The following is an 18350-nucleotide window of genomic DNA, read 5'->3' on the forward strand; positions in this document are numbered from 1 at the left end:
CAGCTTAATTAAGGCTGGAATACTAAGTCTTGTCCATTCTCTAAGACTTCCTTTGTGCCTTTCTCCCACTCAGTAGAGAAACTGAAAGCACGTTCAAAGGGTACCCACATATGCTCCTCATACCTGGGTGGCAAATGAAAACTTGCAGTGTTGGGAAGAGGTAAGATTTGTTTCAGAAGATTGGTTGTAAGGTGATAACCAGTCAGTTATTTTTCATGGTGGTTTCCTGGAGCTAAATTGATTCCGATAGCATGCTAACGCAAACTGTAGTTTGCAGAAGAATCCATTCATTTTAAAGATGCCTGAGGAAGGTTGAACTTCATATTTGTACTTAAACAACACTGTTTCTGTCATTATCTGGGAAAAAAAAAAAACCAAAAAAAACCAACCCAACACAAATTCATGCATAAAATCTACACACAATCCATGTACCTTAAAGAGTTTTCTTTTGAAAAGGAATCCCCATGCAATGTGGACTTTGAAGTGATCGGTAGCTTGTGAGCGTTTTGCTATGATGTTGCTTGAATTTGTTTTGCTCAGTTGACGTTGTTGTTGTTTTTTTCCTCTTGAGGCAACTGTGCCTACCCAAAAATTCCCAAGTCCTGGCAGACTCCCTGCAATGGGAGCAAAGGAATGGAGAAGAAAGAACAAATAATCAGAAATAGCACATCAAGGATGGGAAACTATTGATGAAGGGTTTTCAAAGTTCCCTTTGTGCTCTGCACAGATGTTTGATTACACTACTGCTGAAATATAAAGTTGTTCTCCTAGAGAACTTGGGGATGAATACACAAAAATATGATAATTATAAAAGAAAATGTACATCTTTGCAAAGCAGATACATATCAGTGGTTGAGCTGAGTCTGCATAAATTTCTTGTCTGTCAGTGCATCTGGATACGAGGATATTACAACACTGTGTATTAACTGACAAGAAAAAACATGATCTGTAAAAAAGAGCTACCCAGATGGACTCATTCTTTCATGCAGCCTCAAAATTTGCACTTGAGTTGAATACTGTAACGAAGATCTAGCTGTTCAGTTTAGAGATACCACTTCATATTCAAAGCAACATCAAATGGCGTCCATTAATAGTACTAAGAGAACCTCCCAACATGGGCTATTTTATTATTTTCAAGTACAGTATTTTGTTATTTACTGAATATTTCAAATTGGGTAATGGTTTCCCAGACATGGAAGGAGCAATTGGTGCTTTGCAAGAACAGAGGCTCTTCCAGACTCTGGATTCCTGTTTTGAACCCTTGAAGGGCAAAAAAAGGCCCCCTGGCTTATAGCTGCTAGGAAAATGGTTGCATTGAAGCAGCAGTGGGCAGCAGCTCAGCGTTTTGCAGCATCTGGATGTTTATCTGTTTCTCAAAATGTGCTGAGCATGTCATTGTCCATGGGTAATTAATGAGAACGGTGTACAGTTGCATCAATCCAATTCTGCCCTCTTAAATATGTGAGGTGCTGGTAAGCACACTGGATGGTTTGCTAGATGGAGAGGGTTGGACAGACAGAAGATTCCTCTGGAGATCTCTCCTAATGCTCTTTACTGAGGGCAGAAATGCAGTCAGCAAGAATAGCTCTTTCCTGCAGCCCTTCGAGTTTCTCTGTTTTCAGATATTACTCAGAAGATGAAAAGGTTGCGATGACACTGTATGTGTCTCTTTGATTGAAGAAAAGTGAGTGTGTGTATATTCATATAGCAGACAGTTCAAAGTCTCAAATATGTTTTTGTAAAGTTTTTTTTTATTTATTTATTTTGAGACCTTGAGTCTAATTCTGCTGTTCTGTCCCTGTTCAGACTTGGAAATCAATTTCTACCAACAAAATGTCTGTAGTGCAAATAGTTATGCACTATGTAGCATATCAGACTCATGCCTGATATTTAAAGAATTTTTTATTATTATTATGCATCTAGGTGCACAAAGACCTTAATGTTTTCCAGGTATTCTCATGTGAGAAAAGCAGGCATCAATTTAAATTACAACACGCATGATTTCTTCCATCCAAAGCCTATCATTTCATTTCTTCTTATCATTTTCTTTTCAAATATTTCTGTGTACACTTTGTGACAGAAGGAAGGCTTCATCCGTCACCGAGGTCTAACAGGGATATTCTTATGTCTGAGAGTGGGAATATGAGATTTGACAAAGGCTCACTTAAGCGGATCCAGCTGAAAGACTAATTAATGTAACATCAATGCAGCTTTGCAAAATGTATAAAGCATAATTGTTCCTGTCAACTCATGACAGTCTTGTTCACTGCTGCTTGCTGGAGTTACCAAGGTCTTTTGTTGTATTTGCTTTTCGGCGCTTTATCTTTCCAATGGTGCCTCAATAAATGACCACTTTCCAATGGTACCTCAATGAATGACCTCTTTCCAATGGTACCTCTGTAAATGACCACTTTTCAAAGATACCTCAATGAATTGCCTCTTTCCAATGGTACCTCAGTAAATGACCACTTTTCAAAGATATCTCAATGAATTACCTCTTTCCAGTGGTACCTCAATAAATGACCAGTTTCCAGTGGTAGCTCAATAAATGACCTCTTTCCAGTGCTACCTCAATAAATGACTGCTTTCCAATGGTAGCTCAGTATATGACCTCTTTCCAATGGTACCTCAGTAGATGCAGACATTCTTCCAGTCAACAATTTTCTTTGCCATAAAAGACAGAAACAACTTACCCAGAGTTTTCCAGCAAGAAAGCATTCACTTTTAAAAATATTTCCACTGAATAAACACCGCTTTTGTACTTTCAGATGGGAAAATGAATCCAGGCTTCTCAGTGAATTTTTGGTTTAATTTGTATTTTAATGTATTCCTTAAAGATGAGAGAAATCTCAGAAGTAGGAAGGAAACATTCTTGTTCCCAAGATTTGGGGTTGCTTTGGTGTTTTTTTTCTAATTGTTTGCTCTTAGTTTTTTTGTTTTATTAGGAAAACTAACCCTCTACTGATTTCTATTGGTTGAAAGTAAAGCAGAAGTCTCTTATTTATAATAACAGGGAAAATGTGACATATGAAACTCATTTACGACAAAAGCACACAGGAATACGAAGAATACAATAATACCATTACAGCATCTGCCATTCTGCAGCCATTGCAGGATTTTAGGAGCTCTAGACACAGAAGCTGATGTCTCTGCTTTTATTTTGCACAGGCTACGTTGTATTGTTGAAGCATCAAAATGCAAGACATGAGCTTTGAGCAGTAATGATCTGAAACAAACATTATTCTATTTTCTGTTACCAACTTTATTCCCATCAAGGCTCACCTGTCCTCTGACTGAGGGAGATGTTTCTAGATCTCTGAATGACTGCAGTGGGTTGTGTTGTTTGGTGCATGAGTGCTCTCAGGGAATAAAACCTTAGTGGAGCAGCTGCTAAGAAGTGTTCTCTGTGAGTACTGACTGTTTCTAGGCTGATAATGACATCACCATCTTGTCTTCTACAGGCACCCCGACAATTTGTGTCACTGTCTGGGCAGTGCTGAGGCTTCACTTTGATGATACTGGGTATGTATCATGGTGTGAGAACACGTTTCAGGACAGTGACAAAGGGGAAATGTAAATCTAGTGATCAAAGCACACACACACACACACACACGAAAAAAAAAGCTGAGTGGTGCTGTTGATATGCTACAGAGAAGAGATGCTATCCAGAGAGACCTGGACAGGCTTGAGAGGTGGGCCCATGCCAACCTCATGAAGTTCAACAGGGCCAAGTACAAGGCCCTACATCTAGATCAGAGCAATCCCAAGCCCAGATACAGGTTGGGCAGAGAATGGCTTCAGGGCAGCCCTGAGGAGCAGGATTTGGGAGTGTCTGTTGATGAAAGATTCAACATGAGCGAGCAATGCAGCCCAGAAGGTCAGCTATGTGCTGGGTTGAAGTGTGACCAGCAGGTCGAGGGAGGTGATTCTGCCCCTCTGCTCTCATGAGACCTCACCTGGAGTACTGTGTCCAGTTCTGGAGCCCCCAACACAAGAAGGACATGGAGGTATTGGAGCAGGTCCAGAGAAGGGTCACAAAGATGATCAGAGGGCTGGAGCACCTCCCCTGCAGGGACAGGGTGAGGGAGCTGGGGCTGTTCAGCCTGGAGAAGAGAAGGCTGCGGGGAGAGTTTCCAGTACCTGAAGAGGCTTACAGGAAGCAACTTCACATAGGGAAGTATAGTGATAGGACAAGGGATGGTTTTAAACTGGAAGAGGGTAGATTTAGACTCGATATTAGGAAGAAATTCTTTCCTGTGAGGGTGGTGAGACACTGGAACAGGTTGCCCAGTGAGGTTGTGGATATCCCCTCCCTGGAAGCACTCAAGGCCAGGCTGGATCGGGCTGTGAGCAACGTGGTCTAGAGGGAGGTGTCTCTGCCTATAGCAGGGGGTTGGAACTACGTGATCTTAAATGTCTCTTCCAACCCAGACCATTCTGTGATTCTGTGAATTAATTTCCCCTTCCATTTCCAGTGCTGATATGAGTTTGAGTTTGAGTTTGGAAATAGCTTAAGCCAAGCGTTCAACCTGGAGTTCTTTCCTGAATGGTATATTTTGTTGGGGAAAAATCTACAAAGATCTTGCATTCTTTGCTAAATAAAGGAAGATCTGCTCACAGAGATGGTCTTGTCCATCCAGGTAACCATTAGGCTGACTGGTATGACAGAGCAGCAGGCAGATCTAGTAGGAGGGTGTGCACCCTAAAAATACCAAAGGATCCATGTTTCTTTTCATGACAACTGTGTTTGAAATTGGTCACACTGTAGGAAAAATGCTGGTGAGTGAGGGATTTTGAGTAACATTTGGAAAATCCAGTCATGGTCCTTTGAAAACCTTGATCTATACGAATGGTGTCATTACGTACCCAAGACCCATTTGGAATAGATTTAGGCTCGTATTTACAGTTCTGCTTTTATTGGAGATACTTGGAACCAAAATTTGCACAATGCTCGCTGTTCTGCCAGGTTGTTTTTCATCCTTGTCCTATCTTGCTCCTTTTGGAAAACACATAAGGCCCATCCTCCTCTGGGGATACCAGTGCTTTGTCCCAATGTTCTCTTTTGACATCAGGACAAATGAAATTGTTTATTTCCTTGAAAAACAAGCCAGAAACCCCCATTGTGTCATTATTATGGTTACAACAGAGATCCTAGAGGCATTAATTTCCTTCAGAGCTCAACAGTCCTTGTGTTTTGCATGTAGGGGGAATATCTCACATAAGGAAAGGAAGAAAAAGAGGAAAAACTGCCCTTTCCTCTCTTAGTTACAGAAGCTGCTTAGCATGCAGCACGTCGAGTCAGATTCTAGCTGAGCGTCTCAGTGGTTCCTTTTTAAAAATCAGCAAGCATTGTTCTGGAGGTGGGGGAAAAGCCAGCACAAGCCTGAAAACATTGCAGAAATTAGTGAACTGGGAAAGCACAGTGACAAAGGCACGGACCGAAATACAGGCTCAGAGTCTGAGTTTCCTCTTGCTTGCTCCTTATGAAACTGGCAGAGCTCCCTTGATTTCAGCTTGTGATTCACCTCATTGTAAGCGACAAGTCTGTGGAGATAAATGCAACTGTCTGTTTATCCAGGGCAGTGCTACTGAATTAAATGGAGTCATTCCAGATGTACACCAGAGATGTAACAGAGACGAGATTCTGGCTTTTCCAAATGGAAACCACATCCCTCTCTCATCTCACTGGCTCTCTTTCTGTCATCCACCCTGAAAAATAGTTCTCTGTGCCTGATCTTCACTGTAGCAATGCATTAGTAATGCAGTTTTCCTGTTGGTGATTCTCATCAGAAGATGGTGTTGTTTTCCACCACATCCATCCTATACATGTCACATGGGCAGGGCCAAAAATTTCTTAATAAAACCCTTGTGTGAGCATGAGCAGCTTCACTGTTGACATCTACAACGTAGACATTGACAACTTAGTTTGCCGTGAAGCGATCCTGTGGAAGAGTCTTTTTAGAGAAGAAAGTCATTTCTAGGAGAAAATGTATCACTATAGAGTACTTATTTAAAAGACAGCAGTAGAAAAGAAAAGAAGAAAAAATACCCACCCTCCATGTGCCTGCGTGTCTCAGCTGGAGTCTAAGCTAATCAGCTGGCCTGGAGATATCTTCAGCAGATGACTAAAACAAGAGCAACTGAGTCCACCCTCTGTAATTCCACATTTCTACTGAGACAAATCAGCATATATTAATGCCTATTTATATGAACAGAATCATATTAGAATTCGTCCAGGTTCTTCCTGTTTTGGTCGTCTTGCTAAAAAAATTCAGGTTGGATTAATATATATCCTAGAGGGGATGAGACTGGCAAATAGTGGGGAATTTTTAGGAGAAGCCACCTGACCTAGAAATGCATACAGAGAGTTTCAAAAGTAGTTACTGAATTTAGAAACTTTTGTTCTACAGAATACAACAGTTGATAGCTTTAAAGAAACTCATCAGACTGTGGGTTCCCTCTGAACACCAGTCCCCTTTGAGATACTTAAGTGGGACATCAAAAGTGAGATAACTCAGGAATGGTACTTTGTATTTGAAAATCTCAGCTATCAGTTCCATAGATTATAGGGAGATTTTAAGCTTTTAGTCTTTGGGCAGAGAGAAAAGTATGTAATTTTTTGCAAATTGAACATCCCATATTTACGTTTGCTTTCTTCTCCCCTGCTCTACCAGATACATACCTATTGTTTGCTTTATGAGAATCTAGAAATGTTGCATTTATCAAATTCAACTGAAATTTCTAAACCAGACGTAGCTCTCAGTTCCTTGGACTTTCTCTCACTTTAACTTGGATGATGGAATTTGAGCTCTGCTGCCTCATGCTTAAAGCTGTGTATAGTTTTGTTTAAAGTACAGGTTTTCATTTCCCCCCCCTGCCAAATGTCACCGAACTACCATTTGAATGACACAAAAGTTGTGTTAAGCTCTCATAGGATCAGCAATGTTCAATTCTAAATGGTTACTTGGCACCTGACAAATGTACCATGACAACCACTGCTGGGACTTTTGGCTGTTGTCCCAGTGGGAGGGAAAGAAACCATCCTTCTCAGAACTGCAGGTACAGAAAAGGCATTTTTCTGTGTTTTTATGTTTTCCAGAAGGGAAACAGGAGAGGAACAAAGCAGAGACAAATAAAATATGTTTTTTAACTGGCAATCAAAATTTTAATGACTTAAAGTAGTGTAGTGGGGGTGGTGTGATGTGGCAGGGGAAATAACATTTCTTGTTTCATTATTACTGCTTTTCTAGCTTAAAAATACAGTTTTAAACCCATGTATATATGGGTCCTGTAATTAATTTGCTCCATGGGTAAATATCCAAATGCACTTAGATGGAATAAACTTCAGCATAATCCTTCAATGAATCTGGAAGAAGATTGTCCATGTTGAGGTAGAAATGCCATTTGATTTAGGAGCACTCACTCCAAACAGCTTAAAAAAGGAGGTGACAGCAACTGTTGCCTACAACTCGAAGCTTCTCAGATGAATCATTGCTCCTTGGTAGGACTTGCACCTCAGTGAGTGGAAAATCAATCCTGGATATGTATGTGACTAGTGCCTGGTACATCTTGGTGTGCTAGAAATGTGTCAGAATCCTCAGGTCAGAGTCAGGAACATTTGTGTCCATTAACCCTGGGCCTTTTTTGTCTGCTAACCCTGTGTTCTTGTCTTCTTACCCTCTCTACAGAGATGTTGGCCCTAATGGGTAATTCCAAAATTTTATGGTTGGTGGACACAGGAATAAGCACAGAGGCAATATAGCTACAAAGCCAACATCCCACTCTCTGCCCCCTTAAAAATGTTTGCAAGCTTATGTACTTCCATGTTATGTCTTAATCTTTTTTCTTTCCTCCTCTTTCCCCACCCCATTCCGCCATCGCTGACCGCAGCTGCTGGGACATGAATGACAACACTGCCTTGTGGTGGGTGATCAAGGGTCCTGTGGTTGGGTCAATCATGGTAAGTAGCACTTGGAGGAGGCCCTTCCTCAGCACTTGCAAGGGAGAGTAATTGATGCAATTTCTTGCAGTGACCTCACAAGCTATGCTGGATTAGCTGTGCTGGGCTTCTGATCAATACATAATGCCAAGGAGATGCAGGACAAATTAAATGATGTTGCCTGTGGTCAAAGGCTGTATGGACATATGTTGCTCAAACAAATGCACCAAATGCCATATGTCAGATCCTACAGCATCTAGGGCATTTGTTTTTAGGAATCGTTTGGGATGGCAGAGAAAGGACCATGCTCTTGGGGACATCTAAAGTAACACTAGACGGAGGTGCCTAGGAAACTGAACTGGGTTTGTAGGATGCAATTTACTTTGCAGGTAAATTATTGTATGTAATATTAGATCTGAAACAGTGTAGTGGATGTAGTGCAAGATGTTCTACTGTCAGCCTTTGGTTTTATTCAAATGATGCAAGGTACCCGTGTACGGACAACAGAGCTGTCTCTGATTTACCCCATTTGATCTCCAGCTTCTGCATCTGAAGGAGTAGGAATCTTTAAATGACTTTGGGCTGCTCCAGATAGTAAATTAAATTGAGCACCAAATAAATATGGTTCTTGGCACCTGATGAGTTGTTTAGCTTACTGGACATTGGTACCTACTTCTGGGCATGCTAACGTCCTCTCCATACTACAGTGACAGTGTCAGCAAGGTCTCCATTGAGTGTTGTGGGAATATAAACAGACAGATGTCTACATCAGGTGCAGTTCTTTTCCTTTTAACAGTTTGGACAGCTATCTTAAGCACAGTAACCTTCAGACACATTCATTGTAACTGAACTAATAATATTAGGCATCTCCAAGCACTTGTAGTCTTCATATAGGAAAGTAGATAGAAAAATTATTCTGAAAGAGATGTTCAACCAAACAACATAAAACCTTAAATTTCCTGTTTTCTTCTGGCCTTAAGGAGCTGGTTGGTGACAACCAGATCTGCTTTTGCTCTTCTTCAGGGTTTTAAAACTGTAGTTATAGCAATATGAACCTATGAGAAAGAAGATGCTCAGGATGAGGTAAAAAAAAAAAAAAAGATATGAAGAAAAACATTAAAAAAAAAAAAAGACATTAGAGGTCATCTCATTGTGGAATAGATCCAGCCAAGTGGAGAGAAAGTAACAGAAGTCAGGAGTTTCAAGAAAGGGCTGACAGAAAGTCTCATCTCAAACCTGGTCATCGTAATGTCCTTTCTTTTTCCCCCAGATAAACTTTGTGCTTTTTATTGGCATCATTGTGATACTTGTGCAGAAACTCCAGTCACCTGATATTGGAGGCAATGAATCCAGCATTTATTTGTAAGTACAAATGAAGCAGTAATCAGCTGAGATTTCTAATATACACATAGGAAAAAATAAAAAGTAAAAAAGACATCGGAGTTAATTTGATTTTTAAAGGAGTCACTCAATCTATTTGGTTGATTTAGAATTTTCTTAAGTCCAAAATTCACCAAAGTGCACTTTAACACTGGCTTTGATCCTTTGTAAAAAGTTGAGGGAAGAAAAAAAAAACAGAAGAAAGCATAAATATTGGATTAAATAATACTACATATTATTTACAGATCAGTCATCTGTAAATTAACGTACTGACCAGGCATAAATATTACTACACTCACGGGACAGATTTTAGTGCTTCATGTGTTCCATAGGTATGGTACAGTGTTCACTGAAAGGAATGAGATTTGGTGAAAGGATGTCAGGACCTGTAGCCTGAACTCTATTTTAGATCTCCTAAATTTGCTTATGCTTATGTCCATGTTTCTGGTATCATTGAATCTCTTCCAATTAAGCTAAACGATTCCCCACTTAGAATTGGTTAAAAAAGAAAAAGAAATCCTGAAAGTTTTCAATTGCAAGTTTTAGAACTGTATTAAAACTTGTTTTAAAGCTTATATCCTTTTCTTCCACCTTATTATAGGATTGAGGTTGGTCATTTGAGGCAGGTTCTGTTTCTATTTGGAGTGCATGCATCTGTATACAAAATTATTTTGAATAACTAGTGAGTGGGGCAGCACTTCTGGTGTTTTCATGGCTTCCCAGTCTAAACAACACAGATGTTTTCCATGCAGGTTTTTATGAGCTCAGGCATTTTCCTTAGACATAAGTAATAGAATAAATTAATTACTCAAATGTTTATTTTCAGAACTCAGGAGAAAGCGTAGTGAGTACCTTGTCTCCCATGCGTAGTTTCCCTATGGTTTTCATGAAGACTTCCCATGTAGTGTGCTGCTGGGAGGTCAAATGCCAGATGTTTAAGTGTAATTAGCACCCAAGATGTGCTGGGATAATACTGATTAAGCACTGGAATAGGCTCCCCGGGGAGGTGGCTGAGTCATCATCTCTGAATGTGTTTAAAAACCATTTGGATGTGGTGCTCAGGGACAAGATTTAGCAGAAAGTTGTTAGAGTTAGGGTAGTATGGTTTAGGTCGTGGTTGGACTTGATGATCCTTAAGGTCTTTTCCAACCTGAGTGATTCTGTGGTGCTATGATTAAGACCAGCTGACTGCATGTTTGTTATCTGCTGCACATCTCACTCGTATGGAGCACAGCATGCCACAGGCTCCCGCGATTTGATGAGATGATGAAACATCCTTATCATTCTTGATCAATATGGTGACTGAGTTTTACTGAGATTTTTTCCTATGTGTATAGTTAGCAACTAAAACCAAGAGAAAAACATCATATTTTCTGTTTCATTCGCTGCCATTATTTTTTCATATTTTTTTGCAACTTTATAAATGGGTGCGTGTAAATCGATCTTGCATTTATGTATGTGTTATGAAGTGGAGTGTTGTTTATCCAAACAGACCCAACAACAGAGGTATCACACAGAAATGCAGTGAATAAGTCTATGCAGATATACACCAGGCATACGTGCTATTTGTGCATACATCTCCTCTGAAAAGGGAGGAGAAAAGGACAAGGACAGCTCATAGAATGGTTATGTCACCATATTGAAATCTCTGCAGCATTTTAGACTGTCGTCCATAAATAAACATTTTCCATGTCCTATTTTGCTGTTCCATATTACTGACTGTTTAAAGCTCATTTTATTATCACTGAAAAATGCAAAATACAGATTGAAAATTTCCAGTCCTTTCCCAGTAGGCTGATAAACCCCAAACGAAATGCATGCTCATGGCTGTTTGTTTGAACCTTATCTCCTCGTGCTGATAGGCTGTTTTAAGAATACTGCTGTTCTGTTCAAACCTGCCAAGTGAAATGGGAATGTTTCTCCATTCTCATTTTGAAATCACAGATATTATTTGCATGGAGAAAAAGGCAAACAAATAGAACTTCATAGTAAAGTTCTCTTCCCTGCAGTATCTGGCTGAACACTACAGGCTTCAACAGAATCACTGGCTTTACAATGAAAAAAATAAGAAAAAGTAGTTCAATTTCCCATTCAGTTCATCCCATCAGACCAAACTGTTCATCCAGACCTTTATTCCATGACATATTTAAGTACCTAGTTCACAAGACTGATGAGCTGTGGTTGACGAAGGGTGCTCAGCCCATTTCTAGAGGTGACAACACATAAAAACTATAGCAGTAACTGAGATTTGCTCTGTTGTCCATCTTCCACTTGTTGGAACGGCCTTGTAGCCAAGGCTTCCATCACTGCGGCTGAGCCCGAGCAACCAGGAGAGTGCTTTTCACTAGATCCACCTTCATGCACAGCTGTAAAGGAGAATTTAAACCTTCAGCTGTTGTCTAATTTACACTTCCACCAGTGGAGGTGAAAGATGCTGAAACAGTCCCTCGCTTTTCCTGGCAAGAACAAGAAACTGAAATCTCACGCAATGTTTGCAGTGATTATGTGCTCAGCAGAGAAGAATGAGGCACATAACAAAACATTTTGCTGCATCAGAGTCTTCAGACACTTCGGATTCAAAAGATTATGTTGGAGTCTGACCCCTGGCTCCCCACAAGTTGCCTATGAATAATTCATGATCAGATTATGAGCAAATGCAACAGTGGTTAGAAGCCACCCATGTTGTCTATTATACACCTGTAACTCAGGGACTTTGGCTCTCAAAAGCAAAGAAAGAAAAAGGTAGAGCACAATAATTTGGTTTTTGGCTTCAGAGAAGATTAATTTTCTTATATACATGGCACATGCTTAGGTTCAGGCCCTCTTAATGATCATTTTCTATTTGGAAAATCTGGATCCAGTTCCATTTTATATACGCTGTGGTCATAATTCTGCAAATCACTTAAGCGTGTATTTAACTTTACAAGCCTTAGGGATATGTTTAAATCCAAAGATTAATTATATATTGTTACCACTGTGCACTCCTAATTAAAAATTCCCACTACTGAAGTTAGCTGCGAGCTATGACAGGAACACAACAGAAGATCTCACTGCCAGGGAACTCATGCTTAATTAACACATTGTAGCCACCAGAGATGGCAAGACTTGCTTTAAAAAATAATAATAATAATTTGTGTAATTCACAGAGCAGTAATGAGCCCTTCGTTCCCCTAAAAATTTGCTTTCTCTCTAAAAGCCTTCCTGATGATTATTACATGCATTAGCCTTTGCCTTTAGGCTGACAAAAACTTGGAAACATAGCCAGTTCCTAATGATCTTCTACAGCAGTCACATGCTGTAGAGATTGTAAACTTCCATTTGATACCAGCTTGTATGTTCAGTCATTCCTGAGCAGTCTCATGGCCATCCAATCCTCCATCACACACCTTGTTCCCCTCCGAGCTGCCTGCGTGCTGCTGAGCCCATTTCTTACTGAGCAGCTCAGAACATGTCCAACTGTGGGAGAACTATAACTCAGTTCTTGTTTTTACTGTTTTTTTCTTGATATACACTCCTCGTTGTGTTTGAAATGACTGGGGGTTAGGTTTGTCAAAAACATGTAAGCAGCTGCAGTAGAACTTAGAAAATAAGTCACCATTACTAATTTGTATTTTTACTTCAAGGATTCCTTTCCCCCAGCCATGAATTCCAAGCAACGTTCATCTTTTCTCCCATTAGTCAACATAATGTTTTGGGTTTTTTTTACCTTTCAGTATTAGAAGTGAACAGACAGCCATAAAAAAAAGGACATATATATTTGTTTCTTGGACCATGTTCTGGTTTCAGTTAATCTTGTGTCAGTCCTGAATAATTACTCCAAATTAAGCATCAAAACAAACCCAGTAATGCAACTGCAACAGGTTTTTGTCTGAGTGAGAAGGTCTGATATCCTCAGTTGCTTGAGAAGTAAATAGTGACACTGTTCGTATTCCTTGTTGAATTAAATGACTATCTTCATAGTCCAGATGGATTTCTGGCCCCATTTGGTAAATGAATTGCACAAAGAATTTTAATTTACTGTAGTTACAGTCATGACATTGCTAATCCTGTAGTACAAGGATCTTGGCTTCATACTTGTATGTTCAACCCAGGTAGATTTTACATAGTGCACTTCCACAGAGAAACACAGCCTGATTTTTAGCCGTATCCAGTTGCATAGTTTGAAAGTATTTTGAAGAAGTAGTAAACTATTTAGGGACACTGAAAGCTAAGGAGCACCTCATCAGGCGTCAATAAATCCAGTGTGCACTCACACTGGAAATATGGGGACTGGAAACACAATAGTCACAACGTTACACAACCTAGCTGGCTTAGCACACAGCGTGTCACATCAGTGTTGTATGCACAGATATTCAGATATCAGTCCCCGAACCGGGATTTTAGGAAATAGTTAATAAATGACTCTTCATTGTTTTTCCTGTGAGTCAACAGTGTGCAATATGGTCTGTCAGAATTTGCTTTCGAGCATCCTAGTTTCAATCAAATGGTTATAAAGTACATTCACCTCCCTGAAAGCCATATTCCACTAGAAATGTCTACAGAAACTTGAATCCAAGAGCAAATGCATACATCCAAATGCATAGTTGCATTGTTGAAACCTTCACCATAGGCAGAAGATCCTCTAATGACATTGGTACCATAAACTCTTGCTGTAATGAAGTAGATATGCATGGTGTAGATGCATGCTGGAATTATCCTTAAGATTAAAAAGGCCCACACATTTCCATCAAGTCTTTGCTTATTTATTCATTTTCAAGTATCAAAGTACATTTGACCGGAAAAAAAAACCTTATTTTTTTTTCTTTCTTCTATTTTTGGTCTTGAATAGTATAACCTGGGAGGGGGAAGCTTGTTTCTGCTTTTGCTTTAACAGATTCTGCATCATAAATTTTGTATCACATGTTGAAAGCTCAATGAGAAAGAAAATAAACCCCACATATACCTAGCTAATTCAGGTCTACGTCATTCCTCCAATCAGCATCTTGCTGGAAAGAAAGGAGAAACATGGCATATATCATAGGTAGGTATGATTTTCCCTATGGTGCAACCTAGAGGGTTAGGGCAGGAGAAGCAATGTTGTAACACAAATGTTTTGGTAAACAACACTCCTCTGCAGTTCACCTACAAAGTCACTGGACACTCAATGATTCATTCTGCTACTGCTTTGTCTTGCTGCAAGTGCTCAGACTGCCGGCATTAACAGTTGTTGACAGGGACCTCATGGAAAGAAGTCTCACTTCTGACAAGAAAAGGGCAGGTGGTTGATGAATGGTGTACTTGTTAGCAGGGCAGTTTAATTTCCAAACGTCAGGTATTGTCAGTTGGGTGCTGGAATGCCCACTAACCCAATAATGAAGGGGTCTCATGTCCCTCTGTTAACCCATTTCTACCACAAGAAAATACAACGGAAAACACAAACAGTGATCATTTGGTGTCAGTGAATGGTCACCAGTGACCTAGTTTTCATTCCTAAGAAGTACAAGAGCTGGTCTCTACTACTTGGATTCAATCAATTCTTGATGAATTTGTTTAATGTTCTAGACAAAATGTTCTCATTCACAACTACTAAACTTTTCACTGGCATGTCCTAAGGAAAACAATTATGTTGGGGGTTATTTTTTGTGTGTGTTTGTGTGGAGGGGTAAGTTGTCCTTGATTTTGTTTGTTAGGTTTTTTTAGAGGATGGGAGTGTTCATTTGTGCCAAACCTTTTCAGGTAGGGATGTGAAAAAAAAACCAACAAACAACTGAATAAAATCCGTAGGAATCTAAGATCATGTAGGCTACGAACCATAATTAGCAAGAGTATGATTGCACAGGAATTTATTTATTTTCAGGTAAAGTAATTGAAAATTCTGCTCTGATGGTCCAACTATAGATTGACTGAGGTCTCAAGAAGTATAAAGTCAATCAGCACAGAACATACTGTGTATTAATGCTTCTGTGTTGCTCCTGTTTAGCAGCTGAGGCCTAACATACAGAAGTGGCTACTTAAAATCTAGCCAGGTGCCTGTGGCAATAGAAGACCTTAAACATTCATCTTCCCAGCCCCAAGGTTTACTTTTCACCCAGTGTGCATCTTTTCCATTCTTACCATGCTGATGGGATCAGGCCTAAAAGTTTGTCCACCTTGAAAGAGGTTTTATTTTGTACATCACTCAGCAGAGGGATGTTCCAGAAGAGCAAGTCAGTATTTTTAAAGGGAATTCCATCCATTTCCAGTGATATACAAACATTTTGCTGGAGGTTTGACAGGCTCTCATTTTGAAACCACTGATCACAAAACTTGTTCCTTGTGGTTACAAGATCACCTGTGATGAACAAAATGTTAAAAAATGCTCTGCTTTTGCTATTTTAAAACCTTAGAAGGTGGTTAAAGTGCAAGTCCATTGTGCCTTGGCCTGCACAGGAGACATCCATACAGTGGAAGCTGACAATTATTTTCTATTTTGTAATAGGAATGGAAAAAGGACAACTCTGTCTTTAAACACTGTTTGTGCACATTGCTTTAAGGTATTTTTATAGGTTCTTTCATGGTTTCAATGCATATGTGGACAAAGGAAACAACTCTGATTCACATGGTTCACAAATTAGCTGAATATTTTGAAATCTGCTGAAGTTTCTTGCTTAACATTTGTTAATTAGCGACTCAAAATTGCCATTTGACTCTATCATGCTTCTGTGGCAGTCTCAGAAAATGAAGTTCTGTGTCCACAGACTGTCCTAAATGATCAAAACACAAACTTTTTTATCCTGTCTGTTACAAGGGCTAGCTAAGAAATGAGTGTTTGTGTTATTAAAAAAATTCATTGCCACATAGCCCTTCTCCAGAAGGATGGAGATGTGTACGTCAGTGAGGGAGAGGACAGACAGCATCACGTTTATTTCAACATTGTGGTACCTAAAATCTTGTGGCTTAACAGCCATAGTTGGTGTGGAATGGCACTCACGATAACTGAATGCTCAGATCAACATTATATATGTGTTTGTGCCTTTTGACACACATAAATATATGCCCTTATCTACACATATATTATTTGAAATGCCATATATATGTTCAGAATAGTTCCAGCATTGCTTTTTATAAGACCACAAATACTTTAGCAATGTGCACAATATAAAACTTCTTCCTTTCATAAGAAACCAACTACACCGACTAAATCTCTATAACTTTAGCCATCTATTCAAGTTACTAATTAACAAAACTAAGGTAGGCTTCCTAAATAAAATGACGTACAGATCTCAGATGTGTTTCTGAAGTTACTGTACTTCACCTTGGTGATTAATGTAATTTTGATCTGCATTGATAAACTTCAGTTGTCACTGAGGTCAGTGAGCAATGAGAATGTCCAGTGCTAAAGGCAACATGTCTTCATGAATTGCCACCAAAAGGCAATGTGTCTTCATAAAATGCCATCAATTTGAGTGCAGTTATGTTCTCCAGTCCCCTCTGGTTCCGTGATTCTGTAACTTAGGAGAATCCAGGCATGACAAAACAAGGCTCTTTTCCCTCTCCCTTCTGCACTGCTCATAACTATGATAGTTGTTTTGAAGGCATTGTGAGGCTGGAAGGGAGAAACTTGGAATTTTTCTTGTTCCAGATTTGCACCTTTATTTCTTGAAATTGGTTACTTAGTGTAAAGCTAAAAGAGAGAGTGGAAGCAACTGGCCATGCGGTAGTTGTTACAAGACTGCAGAGAATGGGGAATAATTCTGACATCTCTGATCCTGAACGTGCTTTCAATTTATGTCACAGTTTGATGAACAACAGCATCCATGGTTTTCCATTCACTCTTTGCTACCATTCACAAAAGGAGTTTGAATTTCCCTCAGTGTCTCTGCTTTTCCTTACCATTGATTTCTTGTGTCACTTTAGCAACTAACATGCTTCATATTATTTGATTTACGGTTTGTAGACATATCCTAGCCAGGACGTAGTCCCTTAATGCCTGAGGTATGGAAGGGACAAGAAGAATGGTGCAGACAGTGAAGAATTTGTTTTGTTTTGTTTTGTTTTGTTTTAGTCTGGAAGAGTGAACTTCTAATGAGGCTTCTGTGAGTGACGTTGTTCATAGTAGTAATTGTGTGGTGGTAACTGGGTTACTGGTTAATTGTACAGAACAAATTCTTGCCATAGAGAGTACAAGCACTCAAAGTCTATCAGATTATGATGGCTCAATGTTGAATTCAGTCTTAAAGAAACTGGTTTAGCAAAGTATATTTTACCTCTGATTGGGCCAATATAAGGTTGTACATTTATCTTACATCCTAGTCTTAGTACTTCAGCTGCTGTGCACCAGTGTCACTACAGAGAGAGCTTCCAAACTGTAATTCATCTTACACATTTCTGATGAACACTGGGATTATTTGGCTAATTATAAGTCTGCAAGGCCAGGTCTTTTCAACAAAGGCTTTGTTTTCTTTTTTCATTAAGAATGGTTAAGGAGATAGGTTGAAACTTGGATCATTGCCTATAGGATTATTCATTAGTGAGCAAGGCAGGTGAGGCACTACAATGTCACTGTAGCCACAGAGCTGTGAATTATATGAACTCGATGTAGTCACTCCAGTGCTGAGCTCTGCCAACTGACCAGGCTAAGATCTGTCTGTAATGCTTGAATGTCCACTTCTGTCAGTTTGAGACAATAAATGCACTGCAGATTTTACTCGTTTCCTTGGTTTAAAGACAGTGAGGCATAGGCTAATCACATTCTCAGATATTTAGTGGCTGGATTTGGGCATGCATAGTTATCGTTTTAAAGTGTAAACCTAAATTGAAGACTACTTAAGTATCTTGTTTGCTGCAGTACATTTTTCTCAATAAACATGCTATTCTACCCTGAAGGTATGTTAGTGCACCTCTATCAAAATTGTTTCGTCATGCATGACATTAGTCTAGGTTCTAGAGCCAGTGGAATAGCCTAGTTTGTGGAAATACGGTCTCCAGAGTTAAAATAGAGGAAGGATCAGAGCGTGTAACTTCAAAGTTACAGATTATTTAAAGTCTATTTTTGATGAAAGTATTCTATTAT

General features: G+C 39.5%; 1 protein-coding gene across 19 annotated transcripts in view; it reads left to right on the forward strand.

Moving 5' to 3' along the window:
* ADCYAP1R1 (ADCYAP receptor type I) overlaps window positions 1–18350 on the forward strand; it is a 137042-nt gene that overhangs the window by 96934 nt on the left and 21758 nt on the right. For 18 of the 19 annotated variants that reach the window (XR_006935203.1, XR_006935204.1, NM_001398247.1 and 15 more), the window contains 3 exons: window positions 3462–3522; window positions 7891–7960; window positions 9210–9301. Coding sequence is in view for 17 of the 19 variants with exons in the window: in NM_001398247.1 (NP_001385176.1) it covers window positions 3462–3522; window positions 7891–7960; window positions 9210–9301 (223 nt within the window). In the remaining 2 variants the exon portion in view is untranslated. Of the gene's footprint in view, window positions 1–3461; window positions 3523–7890; window positions 7961–9209; window positions 9302–14297; window positions 14340–18350 lie in introns of all 19 variants that reach the window. The other variant, XM_040679809.2, reaches the window with a different exon arrangement.

Source organism: Gallus gallus, chromosome 2 (genome assembly GCF_016699485.2).
Source record: "Gallus gallus isolate bGalGal1 chromosome 2, bGalGal1.mat.broiler.GRCg7b, whole genome shotgun sequence".
NCBI classification, from domain to species: Eukaryota; Metazoa; Chordata; class Aves; order Galliformes; family Phasianidae; genus Gallus; species Gallus gallus.